The sequence below is a fragment of the Pogona vitticeps genome, chromosome 2 (genome assembly GCF_051106095.1).
Source record: "Pogona vitticeps strain Pit_001003342236 chromosome 2, PviZW2.1, whole genome shotgun sequence".
NCBI lineage: Eukaryota > Metazoa > Chordata > Lepidosauria > Squamata > Agamidae > Pogona > Pogona vitticeps.
This window is the reverse complement of record NC_135784.1, coordinates 35,539,344-35,553,348: the sequence shown is the minus strand read 5'-3', so window position 1 is coordinate 35,553,348 and position 14,005 is coordinate 35,539,344. Positions and strand designations below refer to the sequence as shown.

At 42.1% G+C, this 14,005-nt stretch overlaps 1 protein-coding gene across 1 annotated transcript in view; it reads left to right on the top strand.

The window, feature by feature from the left end:
- Positions 1-13,547, top strand: part of LOC110079935 (monoacylglycerol lipase ABHD6) — a 45,403-nt gene extending 31,856 nt beyond the window's left edge. Inside the window, exons 7-9 of the mRNA XM_078384048.1 lie at positions 4,594-4,648; positions 9,207-9,307; positions 13,273-13,547. Of these exons, the coding sequence (XP_078240174.1) occupies positions 4,594-4,648; positions 9,207-9,307; positions 13,273-13,449 (333 nt within the window). The 3' untranslated portion in view covers positions 13,450-13,547. The remainder of the gene's footprint in view (positions 1-4,593; positions 4,649-9,206; positions 9,308-13,272) is intronic.
- The last annotated feature ends 458 nt before the right edge of the window (positions 13,548-14,005 follow it).

Here is a 14,005-nt window from a genome sequence, read left to right as displayed (position 1 = left end):
GGACTATGTGGACCTTTGTCAGCAAGGCGATGTCTCTGCTTTTGTCATCGCTTTCATCCCAAGAAGCAGGCATCTTTTAATTTTGTGGCTGCTGTCTCCATCTGCAGTGATCACGGAGCCCAAGAAAGTAAAATCTGTCACTGCCTCCATATTTTCCCCTTCTATTTGCCATAAGGTGATGGGACCAGTGGCCATGATCATAGGGTTTTTTTTTAATGTTGAGCTTCAGACCAATTTTTAACCTCTCCTCTTTCACCCTCATTAAGATGTTAATTCCTCCTCAGTTTCTGCCATCAGCGTGGTATCATCTGCATATCTGAGGTTGTTGATATTTCTTCTGGAAATCTTAATTCTGGCTTGGGATTCATCCAGTCTTGCCTTCCGCATGATGTATTCTGCATATAAGTTAAATAAGCAGGGGAAAAATATACAGTACCACCTTATCGTACTCCTTTCCCAACTTTGAACCAATCAGTTGTTCCATATCCAGTTCTAACTGTTGCTTCCTGTCCCACATATAGATTTCTCAGGAGACAGATAAGGTGGTCAGGCACTCCCATTTCTTTAAGAACTTGCCATAGCTTGTTGTGGTCCACTCAGTCAAAGGCTTTTGCATAGTCAATGAAGCAGAAGTAGACGTTTTTCTGGAACTCTCTGGCTTTCTCCATAATCCAGCGCATGTTAGCAATTTGGTTTCTAATTCCTCTGCCCCTTCGAGATCCAACTTGTACTTTCTGGGAGTTCTCAGTCCCTGGGAGTTCTTGGTCCATTAGTGAAGACACCTAATATTAATTTTGTGTAAAAAAAAATAAGGCACTGGATTTGGCAAAGGCTACTACTCTACTACTCATACAAACCAAGAGTGAACTCTGTGGCTCACCCATGCCACAAGGGGAAGCTACAATTAGAAGTCTGAAATTCTTAACACTAACTGGAATTAAAAGAAAGACCTGAGGAAGATGGGTGAGGGGGGAATCCCCCAGACACACTATAGCTCACCTGCGCCCCATTTCTTTATTCCTGCAGCCATCAATGAAGGCAGCTGACAGCTTTTGGCTTTCCGTTCCAAGGCTAGTGTCAGGCATTCTTTGCTTTCTCCTGCTGTCACCACAGGTTTCCCACAAACACACCAGTCTGGAGCCACTGAAGCAATTGCTCTGTTATTACAGCCTAAGGCAAGGTTGTTGATCTCTGAAAACTGTAATGCACAAGTACCATTTTCTACAATAAGATCTTTCCTGTTTCCCCTGCTGCCCAAGATTCAGCAACAGTGTCCACGTTCTTCAGATATTACCTCCATCTCATCTTTCATCTAAATAATGATGATAATAATAATACCAAGTTAAGATCTTCTGGGGACTTGCAGATTCAGAGAGACAGACACCTTGAGTTTAACACACCAGACATAACGGTAATAGAACTAAGGAAAGTCTTGCAATTCCAGTGGATGCCAGAGCTGAAGATAAAGAATTGAAGAAATTAACAAAATACAGAGACCTGGCAACAGAAATAACTCATAGATGAAACACATTTCAGTGGTCCCCATAGTCATTGGGAGCAAAGTCACAGAATTTTATAAAATATTATAATCAGCCGTAGATCTCTGAAATAACACCATCCGAGTAGCACAAACAGCAGCAGCATAATACAGTAAAGACTGTAAATTTTATTTCTGGATGATAATTGTACTAGAGTAGGATGCCAGATGTAAATAAAATAAGACAATCTCCATTCCCAGGCTTACAATCCAAGAGACACGGCACAGAAGAGATGGGAAAGGAAGATGAGAACAAGCAAATTCTGGCACCAATCATGCTTGGGCACTAAAGCATGGCTTTCCCAATACCCAGCAGGAAAAGAAAGTTCTGAGAAAGGAACCCAAAGAAACCAGCCTTGGAGTTACGGCTCTGCTCATCATCGGCCTCTGCAGCATCCATTAAACCAGTGGTTCTTAACCTTTGTTACTCGGATGTTTTTGAACTGCACCTCCCAGAAACCCCAGCCAGCACAGTTGGTGGTGAAGGCTTCTGGGAGTTGCAGAAGTAACCCAAGGTTAAGAACCAGTGCATTAAGCCAAAGGCTACTACCTTCTTCTCCTGGCTCAGACCATCAATCCATCCCATTGAGCAATGTTGAATTAAACTGCTGGCACCTTTCAAGAGCAGCAGGAAGGAGCTGTCCCCACACCAGCTAAAGACCCTAGGAACGGAGCTTGGGATCTCCCTCATGCAAAGAAGAGTTAGGGTCTACATTCCTTCCCCAAATAGCATGCAAAGGATGCGTCATTATTGGAAGGTACCTGTCAGTACGCTAGCTGGACATCTCAGTGGGACAGGCATCTAGCGGCAGAGCCAGAGGTTGGGAGTTTGATTCCCCACCGTTGTCTCTTGTGAGTAGAGCCAGCCTATGTGGCCTTGGGCAAGCTGCACAGTCCCGAGGCAGCCCCAGAAGAAGGGTAAACCATTTCTGGGTATTCTCCACTTGGAAAGCCCTGAAAGAGGTTGCCATCAGTCATCATTGACTTGACAGCATATGATTTTTACCTGTTACCTTTTCCTGGAAAAGCCCCTGGTGTTGGGAAAGTGTGAAGGCAAGAGGAGAAGGGGACAATAGAGGATGAGATGGTTGGACAGTGTCATCGAAGCAACCAACATGAATTTGACCCAACTCCGGGAGACAGTGGAAGACAGGAGGGCCTAATGTGCTCTGGTCCATGAGGTCATGAAGAGTCGGACACAACTAAATGACTAAACAACAAACAACAACACCTGTTAACAGGTAACATAATGATGTCAGTACTCTTTCCAAGATCTGCAGCAACTGTATTTATCCTTCTCCTCACCATCAGCTCAGTTATCTTTGCACACTTAACATACAGGAAACAAACCAAAGGAAAGAGTCAATGATTACTAGAATCAAGGCCTGTCCAAGAGATTTTATCACCAGAGGCAAAGACCAAGATAGTAGCCCCTTTATGCCACGTACAAAAAAACAGCTGGATGCAAGCATAACTCCCTTTAGCAGTGGCAATGGGAAAACATCTTCTACTGCACCAGAAGGCCATCGGATAGCTTAGGCAGTGCAGGGCAAGACGGGTAGCACAGAACTATCTTTCAACATGTTACAGGCACCTCTAGCTTCTGCTATGTGTGGCAGCTGCCTCCCCCTGCTTAAGGGTAGTGCTGGCCCTGGCCATGATTGATAGCCTGGAAATAAAGCATGGGAAACACAGCAATAAAGGGACTGGGCAGCAACCAGCTGACCAATTATATTCAGGTGCCATTTTGCTAGATTACAACTGACAATCATGTTGAGTTAGACTGTAAATTTAAAAGGCTGGAACATATGTGAATTTTATTCTGTTTTCCCTCCACATTTCTATAACACTAGTCTGCAACTGTATTTTTGCTATTTTACATTTTGGAGGGGGGATTCTGAAAAGAATTTTTTTTAAGCAGGGACAAATATCAACAAGAATTAAGGCAACCTCAATGACAAACTTTTAAACTAATCTGTGCTATGCTAAAATATAATTCTTTCAGATCAACCTTATTAAGCAATCAATTTATAATTGCTTTTGAAGTGACAAGCACTTGAAAACAAGGCTTTCATATACTGTATCAAAAACTGAATTAAAACTTGTAGGTTTAACAGCAAGCTTTCTAAGGTGCTGAACAGGGTCACAAGGCACTGAAAGACCAATGCCTATACTCTTAAACAACAAGAAAAAAGATCTCTGGAGTCCAGTCGATTCAGTTGCCAAGACTGGTTGAAGACCTCATGTAAATCTTCCACATTGCCCTCAGAAGACACTGTTCTGAGAGAATGAAGGAAATTAAAATGGCAGCTCCTAGACTCCCTTTGATCTACCATCACAAATCCCCTTGCCTTCCCCTTACCCCCTCACCTCAGTTTGGCCATTTCCTGAGGTCACTCCTACCTATTCTAGTCCTACTTGGTTTGCCAGTTGCCAGAATTGGGATAGGGCCCATCATGATAAATTGTTTTAAACTAACATTAACAGCATCCCCCAAATTCATTCATTCATTCATTCATTCATTCATTCATTCATTCATTCATTCATTCATTCATTCAGATTAGTTTCATCCAGCCTTTCTTCTTGAAAAGGACCCAAGGTGACTTACAACACTGAAAGACAATATTTAAAATTGAAAATAATGAGTATACAATGGTGACTACCATCATTAAAAGACAATATTTAAAGCTAAGAACAATGAATATAGCCATCTTACATCATTAAAAGACAATATTAAAGCTAAGAACAATAAGTATAGAAATATTAAAAAGAAAAGAAAAAAACAAATGTCACTCTGAGAAACGTAAAATTTTAAAAAACGGAAACCACAAGTACAGCACTAAAAAAAATCCAGTCAACAACAATTGTGAGCCATTGGGAGGGGGGCCCTTCAAATTCCAAACATCTGGAAAGCCAAACATCCCCCACACCCAGACTACGAAACTGTCAATTCTGATATGCTGCTTCATATTGCCTTGAAAACTATACTATACACTGCTACAATGGAACACCTCTTCTCTATTTCTGGCTCATCCCAGTCTCTTTCTCATCCTTAGCTCCTAAAAGGATATCTTCATGATCGGAGACCACATAAGATGTTTTTTGTTACATGTAAGTATCAGAATCCTTACTGTATAATCTGCCTGCAGTGGTTCATGGAAGGAAGCCCACAGTTAGCCCCACTGATGGTACTCCAACCAAGATATATTTATTGCATTCCTACAAAGAGTTAATGAGGTACAACAGAAGAAAACCATGGGGTGGGGGAAAACCCTTTTCTTCTGTATTCATATCTGAGTGTTGCACAATTTTAAATTATACACTATAATATTTTAAGCCACCTTGGGAATGCACATGTACAATATCAGAAACACGTGAAGCTACTTTACCACACAAGTGTGTTGTAAGAAGGGCTGCCCATGTTGCTTAAACCTGGAGAGGACCTAGGCCATGGACTTCCAAATTTCCCCTCCATTGCCATAATCAGTTAGGATGGATCACAACCATCAGCCCTCCAAATGTTTTAGACTTCAACTCCTACTACCTAATATTTCTGGCCATGCTGGTTGGAGTTTCTGCAAGTTGACATCAGAGGATCCCAAAGATGGAGACCCACCATTCTATGAAGGTGAACAACAGACATGTCTTACCATGGACTTGGTACCTATATATATAAGTATCTCAGTAATGGCCACAGTAAAGGTTAATAGAAAAGATTCATGACTAGGATCCGATTCTAGGTTGTAGTGAGAGAGATTTTTTAATTATTATTATTGAAATGCTGTGGTTTTTTTTTCACAAAGAAGCAGCATTTCAAGAGAATACATTTTAAACAAAACAGATTGGGAAGGGCTAAAAGTATTGGCAGCTCCTGATGAAATTCATTTACCATGCTGACATTTATAACAACTAGAAAATGTGGCCAAAAAAAAATCAACACATAATAATGAACATAGTATAGAAGACAAATGGAGGGTAGGGGTAAACGCAATACTGGAAGAAAATGTATCAATACAGGAACATCTTATGGAACAACCTAGAATTTTTTGTTGTTTACTTGTTCAGTCGTGTCCGACTCTTCGTGACCCTGTGGACCAGAGCACGCCAAGCCTTCCTGTCTTCCACTGCCTCCCAGATTTGGGTCAAATTCATGTTGGTAGCTTCGATGAAACTGTCCAACCATCTCATCCTCTGTCATCCCCTTCTCCTCTTGCCTTCACACTTTCCCAACATCACAATCTTTTCCAGGGAGTCTTCTCTTCTCATGAGATGGCCAAAGTATTGAAGCCTCAGTTTCAGGATCTGTCCTTCCAGTGAGCGCTCAGGGTTGATTTACTTCAGAATGGATAGGTTTGCTCTCCTTGCAGTCCAGGGGACTCTCAAGAGTCTCCTCCAGCACCACAATTCAAAAGCATCAATTCTTCAGCAGTCGGCCTTCTTTATGGTCCAGCTCTCACTTCCATACATCGCTATGGGAAAACCATAGCTTTGACTATGCGGACCTTTGTCAACAAGGTGCGGTCTCTGCTTTTTAAGATGCTGTCGAGGTTTGTCGTTGCCTTCCTCCCAAGAAGCAGGCGTATTTTAATTTCGTGGCTTCTGTCACCATCATGAAGCCCAAGAAAGTAAAATCTGTCACTGCCTCCATATCTTCCCCTTCTATTTGCCAGGAGGTGATGGCACCAGTAGCCATGATCTTAGTTTTTTTTATGTTGAGCTTCATATCATTTTTAGTGCTCTCCTCTTCCACCCTCATTAAGAGGTTCTTTAATTTCTCTTCACTTTCTGCCATCAGAGTGGCATCATCTGCATATCTGAGGTTGTTGATATTTCTTCCGGCAATCTTAATTCCGGATTGGGGTTCATCCAGTCCAGCCTTTCACATGATGCATTATGCATATAAGTTAAATAAGCAGGGAGACAATATACAGCCTTGTTGTACTCCTTTCCCAATTTTGAACCAATCAGTTGTTCATTATGCAGTTCTAACTGTTGCTTCCTGTCCCACATATAGATTTCTCAGGAGATAGATAAGGTGATCAGGCACTCCCATTCCTTTAAGAACTTGCCATAGTTTTCTGTGGTCCACACAGTCAAAGGATTTTGCGTAGTCAATGAAACAGAAGTGGATGTTTTTCTGGAACTCTCTGGCTTGCTCCATAATCCATCACTTGTTAGCAATTTGGTCTCTAGTTCCTCTGCCCCTTCAAAATCCAGCTTGTACTTCTGGGAGTTATTGGTCCATATTCTGCTGAGGCCTACCTTGTAGGATTGTGGGCATAACATTGCTAGCGTGTGAAATGAGTGCAATTGTACAGTAGTTGGAGCATTCTTTGGCACTGCCCTTCTTTGGGATTGGGATGTAGACTGATCTTTTCCAATCCTCCAGCCACTGCTGAGTTTTCCAAACTTCCTGGCATATTGAGTCTAGCACCTTAGCAGTGTCGTCTTTTAAGATTATAAATAGTTCAACTAGAATGCCATCACCTCCACTAGCCTTGTTTCTAAGGCCCACTTGAATTCACTCTCCAGGATGTCTGGCTCAAGACCAACAACCACACTATCTGGGATGTCTGGGACATCCAGATCTTCCTCTGTGTATTCTTGCCACCTCTTCTGAATGTCTTCTGCTTTTTTGAGACCCCTGCCATTTTTGTCCTTTCTCATGTCCAACTTTGCACAAAATGTTCCTTTAATATCTCCATTTTTTTGAACAGATCTTTGGTTTTTTCCTTTATATTATTTTTCTCTATATCTTTGCACTGTTCATTTAAGAAGGCCCTCTTGTCTCCTTGCTATTCTTTGGAAGTCAGCATTCCATTTTCTGTAACTTTCCCTATCTCCCTTGCATTTTGTTTCCCTTCTTTTCTCTGCTATTTGTAAGGCCTCGTTGCACAGCCACTTTGCTGTCTTGCATTTCCTTTTCTTTGGGATGGTTTTTGTTGCTGCCTCCTGTGCAATGTTACGGGCTTCCATCCATAGTTCTTCAGGCACTCTGTTGACCAAATATAGTTCCTTAAATCTGTTCTTCACTTCCACTGTGTATTCATAAGGGATTTGGTTTAGATTATACCTGACTAGCCCAGTGGTTTTTCCTACTTTTTTCAGTTTAAGCTTAAGTTTTGCTATAAGAAGGTAATGATCAGAGCTACAATCAGCTCCAGGTCTTCTTTTTGCTTACCGTATAGAGCTTCTCCATCTTTGGCTGCAGAGAATATAATCAATCTGATTTCGGTACTGCCCATCTGGTGATGTCCATGTGTAGAGTCGCCTCTTGTGTTGTTGGAAAATAGTGTTTGTGATGACCAGCTTGTTCTCTTGACAAAACTCTATTAGCTTTTGCCCTGGTTTGTTTTGAACTGCAAGGCCAAACTTACCTTTTATCTCTTGGCTCCCTACTTTAACATTCCAGTCTCTATAATGAGAAGAATATCTTTCTTTGGTGTCAGTTCTAGGAGGTGTTGTAAGTCTTCATAGAATTGATCAATTTCAGCCTCTTCAGCATTGGAGGTTGGTTTATAAACCTGGAATACTGTGATGTTGAAAGGTCTGCCCTGGATTCATAGGAAATCATTCTATCATTTTTGAGATTATATCTCAGTGCAGCTTTTCCCACTCTTTTGTTGGCTATCAGGGCTACTTCATTTCTTCTAAGGGATTCTTGCCCACAATGGTAGATATGATAATCATCTGAATTGAATTAGCCAATTCCCGTCCATTTTAGTTCACTGACGCCCAGGATGTCAATGTTTATTCTTGCCATCTCCTGTTTGACCACCTCCAGCTTCCCAAGGTTCATAGATCTTACATTCCAGGTTCCTATGCAGTATTTTTCTTTGCAGCATCAGACTTTCCTTTCACTTCCAGATGCGTCCAGAGCTGAGCGTCCTTTTTGCTTTGGCCCAACCACTTTATTAGCTCTGGAGCTACTTGTACTTGTCCTCCGCTCTTCCTCAGTAGCATGTTGGACGCCTTTCGACCTGAGGGGCCCATCTTCCAGCATCATATCTTTTAGCCTTTTGTTTCTGTCCATGGAGTTTTCTTGGCAAAGATACTAGAGTGGCATTGCCAGTTCCTGCTCCAGGTGGATCGCGTTTAGTCAGAACTCTCCACTATGTCCTGTCCATCTTGGGTGTCCCTGCACGGCATAGCCCATAGCTTCTCTGAATTACTCAAGCCCCTTTGCAAGGACAAGTCAGCAATCCGTGAAAGGGCTGTTATTTAATATAAAAGGAATATTAGTAACAGCAGATATACTATGTTGATATTTAATAGATACTTAGGTTTTTTTTATTAAACCTTGTATCTATTATGGAATACCAGTCAAGTTTTTATAATTTGGATTGATTGTGCCTGATATTTTTGAATAATAGTAAACTGTAGAATATTTTATTTATTATTTATTTAAAATATTTTACCCCACCTTTCTCTTTAAAAAGAACTCAAGGTGGCTTACTTCATTAAAAGACAATATTTAAAGCTAAAATCAGTTTACAAATATGTAAAGGATGGAAGAAATATTACACTTTTAAAAAAGGTAAAAGATTCCAAAGAGTAACACTTCTCAAAGAGGAACCCCCACTGACATATTTGCTTTATTGGTTTCAATGTTCTCTGCTCTGAGAAAGATGGTAGACCTTGTGCTAACATTGCTTCCTCACCGTTAAAGGTTTTTTAGATGTCTCAAGTGCGAAGTCCAGATACAGCCTTCATGACAACATGAGGAGGATCAGAGCTCCAACACAGATCATCTGGGGAAGGGAGGACAAGGTAAGAGTAAGGTGCACAGGTGTGCTGTTTTAAAGTTTTAAGAATTCAACAAATGTCACAAAATGAGAGGACATTCTCAAAATGGGCGTGGTCTCGTATCTATGGGATTGTATTTGGAAATATTCTTGCTGAGAAAAATAAATGGTCTGAAAGAGATGGTACTGCCAGACATGGCTCTTACTGTGCAGTTGCTCCACTTCATTTGCGGAAAACTACAGTACCGGCTTTTACCTCTTTTCATAGAAATGAATGGGAGAGACCACCACCCTATTTATTATGGTCATTACTCATTGATCTTTAGTTCTGTCGTTCAGTCCTGCCTTCTGAAAGTTTGAAGTCTTTGCTTGTCTGTTTTACCCAAATGGGCAAGGCATTCCATCTCCCTCTCCCACTTTTTTGTGTGTGGAGCACATCTGATCCCAGAACATGTTTCTTGAGAAGATCCTTGAAAAGCCAACCAACAGTAGGATGCAAGACTTCTCTGTTTAAGAGACAGGCTTGAATAGCCATTAACGTAGGCAGAATCAACGTGCAGAAATTGATCTACTTTCTATGGTAAGCTTGAGGCTCAGGGCTGCTGTTCATAGTTTGCTGCTTTAAAACTGTAGCTTTATAAACCCTTCTCTAAGGTTGTTCAAGACCGACTGCCCCCCTCTCCAACACTGATGTTTTTTCTCAGTATTGATGTCTACATTTCGTATGTTTCAAAAAGTAGGGCAACACCCACCTACCCCAACCTTTGGTTTAAAGCTAAAGCTATGGTTAAAGCAAAAGCCCCAAAAGTAAACAAACTACAGATGAAACCCTTTCACCCAGTGTGGGTTCATCCTGACACAGCCTTGTTGCATATAGACAGTTTCCGTGGTCACATGGCCAGTGGCAGTAGAGACGGAACAGTGTTACCATCCCACCATGGTAGTATCTATTTATCTACTTGCATTTTATATGCTTTCCAACTGCTAGGTTGGCAGGAGCTAGGAAAAGCGACGGGAGCTCACTCCGTTGTGTGGATTCGATCTTACGACTGCTGGTCTTCTGACCTTGCAGCTCAGAGGCTTCTGTGGTTTAACCTGCAGCGCCACCACGTCCCTTTCCATGCCACTAGTGATGGGCTATATGAGAGTGGAATAGCTAGTAGGATTATACTGTAGTGTTTACATGAGGTAGAATGCAATGCATTACAGGCTGCATCAATATAGCCATGCTCTGAGTCAAAGACGTTATCTGTGGACTGGAATTCTTTGCTTTAGAGGTTATTGTTTCATCATAACTGTTTGCTTTAAATTGGTTCCCCAGATATTCTTGGACTGCAACTCCAGAAATCCCAGGCAGCACAGCTAGTGGTGAAGACTTCTGAGAATTGCAATCCAAGAACCTCTGGGGACCCAAGATGATGAACTACTGCAGGGTTTTTTCCTCTTTAGGAGTTATGCCTAAAGACATCATCCGATGCAACAAAGAAGCAGCTGGAGAGCTACATCCCTAATGTTGCAGCAAACCATTCCTAAAGCTAATTCAAGCAAATGCCCTCATTAGAGGTGCCAGTCACTGAATACAAATTCAAATAAGTACATGTGCCAATCGCTAACAATCACATGTCAGTCTGATGGACATTTGTTTACACCTTACAATCACTCATAATTAACTATAATCTGAAATTTAAACCACTACAATCTAAACATTCTGGGATGGGGAATATACCGCATTTTTCCATTTATAAGACGACCCAATGTATAAGACAACTCCCCCCCTTTTCTAACCTCAAATTTGAAAATTTGATCACTGCCTTCCCTGCCACTTCCTAAACCTGGGCCTTAGCAAAAGGAAGGGAAAAGTAGGGATCAAATGGCTGCATGATCACTGAGCCCGCAATCAGCACTGGAGGCAGCAGCAGCAGGAGGCAGAGACTGAGGCAAAGAAGCAGCCGGGCTCAGCCACCCCTCGCTGTTGCCCATTGATTGCTGCGCTGCTGCTGGATCACAAGGAGATGATCGCTGGAGGGCATGATTGGGCGGTGGCGGCAGCAGTCAATGGGCAGCCACGAGCAGCAGCCAAGCACGGCCTGTGTATAAAATGACCCTCAATTTTCCTCTAATTATTTTAGGAAAAAGTGTCATTTTATACATGGAAAAATATGGTAAGTGTATGGCATGGGACATATTTTCTCATGAAGGACAGGTGTCCTAAATTTCCATGGAAAGTTGCGTCTTTATAAAATATTGAGGGGAAAGGTGGATTATTTCATTCTCTGACTAAGGAGGATGTTAAGAGAACTATGAAAAGTGGTGCCTCGCAAGATGAAAACAATTTGTTCCGCCAGTCCTTTGGTACCGCAAAAACGATCATCTTGCGAAGCACGGTTACCCATAGAAATGCATTGATATTGCCTTCAATGCATTCCTATGAAATGCCTCGCAAGATGAATGCCATTTTTTTCGTCTTGTGAAAATGACAGCAAGACGGAAAAAAAATCTTGTGAAGCACGGCCATAGGAAAAGCTGTCTTGCGAGTCACGAAAAATCGCAAGACACTTTCGTCTTGCGGGTTTTTCATGGTGCGAGGTGTTCGTCTTGCGAGGTACCACTGAATATAAATTTGTGTCACTACCAGCAATCCTATGAGAGCATTTTTCTTCCAGTTACAAGTAACTCCTGCTTTGGGAGAGAGATTGTCACTGTAACCACAAGAGGAGCTAAAGGGAAAAAGAGGATTGGCAAAAGACAAAGAGACAAAGAGTGACTCCACCCACATTTATAATCTTTGAATTGCAGAGCTGGAATTTGGAGTATTGAGTCCAGACTCTCTGAAGGAGGCAAAGGGGGAAATTGAACCCCCAACCTCTGGCTCCACAGCCAAACGCCTAAATGACAGAGCTATAATTCTAGCTTCCACAGATTGCAGATTTTGAATCCCCTCACCACCAATGTGCAGCCTCCAAAGGCGTATCCCTAAAAGTCTGTATCCACTGAAAGGAAGAAAAAAGTATTATGTACACCAGAGACCTAAGTTGCTTCATCCATCAATTCCATCCAAGAAATGCTGGGAGATGGGAGCTATTTAACTGCCCAAGGAGTCGCCTCAGATCCTCTGTCAAAGTTTTCAACACCTTTAAAACAAAATAGGCATTCAAGGAATCTTAGAGGGGACATCTCAAAACATTAACTGGCGTAAAACTGAGCTGACTTTGCATGATGGACAACCCTTGAGAATGGCTGGATAGCTCAGTGGTTTAGGTCTCTGGCTGCAGAGTTCAATTCCCCATTATGCCTCCTTGACAAGGGCTGGACTCGAAGATCCATAGGGACCCTTTCTACTCTGCAGTTCTAAGATGATTGTAGATGATGATGATTAAATTTGTCAGCACAATATAGCTCTTACAGGCATCCTATCAGGCTCCAAACTGTCCAATCACATAAGGTTCCCCTCCTTTCATCATCCTAGTGGCCAGTGGCAGCTCAGGGGATTGACAAAGCGAACAGATCTGTTGTTGTTGTTGATAATGATGATGATAAGGTTTATATACCGCCCATCTGGCAGCCAAGGTCACTCTGGGCAGTTTACAACAAGTAACATAAAACAACGAAGTACATAAAAAAATAGCAAATAACATGGGGTGAAAATCAAAAGTAATAAATGCAGTGAGGATAAAATTACAATATAATAAATACAACTAAAAGCGTGGAAAAATATAAAACACGGAGCGTGGCAGTATGAATTTATCACCTTTTAGAGGGTCACCGTAAGTCAGAAGTGATTTAACAGCCCATAACCTGTCATCCCTTGTTAAATTTGCCCAGCTTCTGAGGGAATGAGACTTTGGCACTACAGTACTGAGGTAATGAGACAGAAGGGAAATTCAAATATGAGCACTACGGTGGTAATGGCAACAGTATTCCCAATAATTTCCCACATGCATGCACATAACGCCCTTTAAAATGTGGATGCCATTGTTTTGTCTTGCTTAGGTCTTTGATTCTTCTGGTGCTGAAGTTTTAGCCACCGCCATTCCCAATTCCAAAGTGCATATCTTGGAACGATGTGGACACTTCATCGCACTCGAGAGGCCTCGGAAGTCTGCAAAGCTCCTCCTGGAATTCTATCATTCCATTTGTGGCGCAGCAAAAGATAAGAAGAAAGCGTAAACCTGACAAGGAAGGAGTCCTTGCTTTTCCAGTTTGATGTTTTTAAAGTGTTAAAATGAACATGTTTCTTTCTGTACACAGCAATATAAAATTACATTTTGCCAGTGAAAGGCCTAGTTAGTTAGGCATCCTTCAGTCTCGAAAGACTATGGTAGCGTGCTCTGTGTGGAGGACTTGGAACAGCGTCTAGTGTGGCTGAGGAGGCCAATTCGAGAGTGACAATCCCTTCCACACTGAAGACAAATCCAATCTGTCCCCTGTCCAGCTCCCTGGTTTTGCTGCTTTTGTGATTTCCTCTTTGCCTCGGCCTGCTGGGCAAGGGTCGCTTCAAATTGGGAGAGGCCACGATGCAGTGCCTGCCTCCAGGCTGAACGCTCAGATGTCAGGGTTTCCCATCTGTTGAGGTCTATTCCTAAGGCCTTCAGATCTCGCTTGCAGACGTCCTTGTATCGCAGCTGTGGTCTCCCTCTGGGGCGATTTCCCTGCACTAATTCTCCATACAGGAGGTCCTTTGGAATCCGACCATCAGCCATTCTCACGACGTGCCCAAGCCAAC